This window comes from Macrobrachium nipponense, chromosome 11 (genome assembly GCF_015104395.2).
Source record: "Macrobrachium nipponense isolate FS-2020 chromosome 11, ASM1510439v2, whole genome shotgun sequence".
In the NCBI taxonomy this organism is placed as follows: Eukaryota; Metazoa; Arthropoda; class Malacostraca; order Decapoda; family Palaemonidae; genus Macrobrachium; species Macrobrachium nipponense.
Window position 1 is genome coordinate 73,502,398 of NC_061087.1, and position 2,503 is coordinate 73,504,900.

At 42.0% G+C, this 2,503-nt stretch overlaps 1 protein-coding gene across 1 annotated transcript; it reads left to right on the forward strand.

Annotated features, from left to right (window-relative positions):
* The first annotated feature begins 1,533 nt into the window (after nucleotides 1–1,533).
* Nucleotides 1,534–1,965, forward strand: LOC135209079 (uncharacterized). The gene has a single exon (XM_064241670.1). It carries the CDS (start codon nucleotides 1,534–1,536, stop codon nucleotides 1,963–1,965), a length of 432 nt encoding a protein of 143 aa, XP_064097740.1.
* The last annotated feature ends 538 nt before the right edge of the window (nucleotides 1,966–2,503 follow it).

The following is a 2,503-nucleotide window of genomic DNA, read 5'->3' on the forward strand; positions in this document are numbered from 1 at the left end:
CACGTTGACTAGCATAACCCAGTCAACGATCCATTTAACATGCCTGAAAGAGCTGCCCCTGCCCACATTAAAGGCGAAAAAAGTGAATTTGCTACATTCACTGAATTATTTAATGCACATGTGCATAGTAGACGTGATTTGGACAATGTTGCCAAGTACACTTTAGAAGGAGAGCCACTCAAGGTTGTTCAGTGCTTGAGTGTAACAGCTGTGAATTACCAAGTCGCCCGTGATTTACTTGAAAAGTACTACGGCAACCAGCAGCAGACCCTAGTCATTCTTTTTGTCACCAAGTGCAATTATGTTGATCTCAAAAATTTCCGCATAGAACTAACTGTCTTAATTGAACAAACCAAATGCCTGAGCGGATCCCCGTTAGATCACGGCATGTTAATCAGAAGTTGTTAGGACAAGTCTATTCTAAAGTAGTTGAATATCTGCGTAAATGTGATTTTTCGTTAAACAAGTTTTTCGAAGCACTAGACTTCATTATAAGATCAATGGATGATATGTTGGAAAAGGGAGAGGAATTGTCATCAACAGCCTGAAAGAAGTGATCTGAAGCAAACGCAATCTGTGCAACCGCTTGCCCGTTCTGCAATGGCAATCACACTGCATACAGTTGTGTAAAGTATGCTACCGTGATGGCTAAAAAACGTCAGTTTCAACTGCCTTACGTCGGGTCGCACCAGTAGGCAATGTAATGTAAGGTGTAATTATAAGTTATATGATAGACAACATCACAGTTTGATCTGTGAGAGAGACAACCCGCAACCGATATCTGTCATGCCCACCAACAACCCTAGTTATCAGTCCTCAAAAACATCCCAAGTAGTCTTGCTGGCTGTGAAGAACCTAGGCACCAACTGAAAGGTAAGTCAAAGAACGCAGCCTAAAGCCAAAGATGAGAAACCGTGTGTAACTGCAAAGATGGTCAAGGATGAGTCTTTGACCAAGCTGCTGGCTACCCTGTTACCAACAGCTACAGCTACCGTGTATTCCCGTAGCAAGCCTTTTTCCATCAGAGTATTTTTGGATACTGGTAGCCAACCCAGTTTCATTTCGAGTTGGCTTGTGAAGAAGTTAGGATTGTCAGTTGTTGAACATGTTTAGTTCAATATTGTGCTATTTGGCTCGCAGATTGTGTAAGGCAAGTACGATGTCCTTTAATATTGAATACACATGGGTGCCAGAGCAATTCACACTAGACTCATTGTTCATGATGATGTAAGCACCCCTATTCATAATGTTGGCCTTTCTAATGTAAAAGCGCACTTGCAGTGCAAAGGTTACACTATGGCCAATGATCAAATTAATGGCAATCTTCTTGCTAATATCAATAACCTGGTTGGGGCAGATTATTTCAGTTTGTTCGTCCTCAGTATGGACAAGATTGATGGAGTGAGTTTGTTTATGACACATAACGGTGTAACGCCATATGGTCACATTCCACAGTGGGCCCTGGAAAGGGTAGACATATCAGTTGTCCACACATTTCGAGTTTGTTGAGTCACCCCAGAGATCGATGTTGATATGTGGTGGAGATTAGATACAATAGGCATCATTCCCTACGAACAGTACACCACCTCAGAGCACGCTGCTATGAATAAAGTCCAGAGTAGCATTGTAAGTACCATTCGAGGGTACCAAGTAAGATTACCGTTCTGGGGGACAGAATGCCCAGATTCAAATTATCATAATGCATTCACTCAATTGAATGCATTAGAGACACAATTTATGAAAGACCCTGATTACCGCCGAGACTATGAGAACGTCCTTCAGATGTATCTCGACGCCGGGTTCATTTCTGAAGTAACTGACTCAAAGATTGAGGGTTATTACTCGCCCCACTTTGGGGTCAAGAAGCAGAGTCTCCCGACTCCTTTAAGCATCATTTTCAATGCATCCTCTAAGCTCAAGGGAGAACTGTCCCTAAATGATTACCTTTATCCAGGTGCAACTTAGTAGAAAGGCTATATGATTTGCTCCTTAAGTTCTGACGCAATCCCTATGCATTAGTGTCAGACATATTGAAAGCTTTCCACCGAGTATTGCTGCATCCCGACGATGTTAAATATGCATGCTTTTTGTGGTGACAAGAACCAAAACGAACAGCAACTTACGCCTTTAATGTTGTAGTTTTGGCATAACAAGTAGTCCTTATCTTTTGCAACAAGTGCTCCAAATCCATTTCCAAGAGTGGGGATGGGAAAATATCATCAAATCGTTCTATGTGGATAATTATATGCAGACTTACGTAGCTAGGGAACTGATGGAAAGAGATTATTGCCAGGTCAAATCCTTGCTCACATGCCATTGATGGGGTGGGCGAGTAATTGTAGGGAGTTTGATCAGCAGATTGGTTGCAAGGAACCCATAGAAGTGAGTGTTCTGGGAATGAATTGGAATAGACAGGATGATGAGTTAAGTTTAAGTCCTAAGAATGCCCAGAGCTGTAGGATTAGATCCAATCATCTTACCAGACGAAAGCTACTGTCCGTTT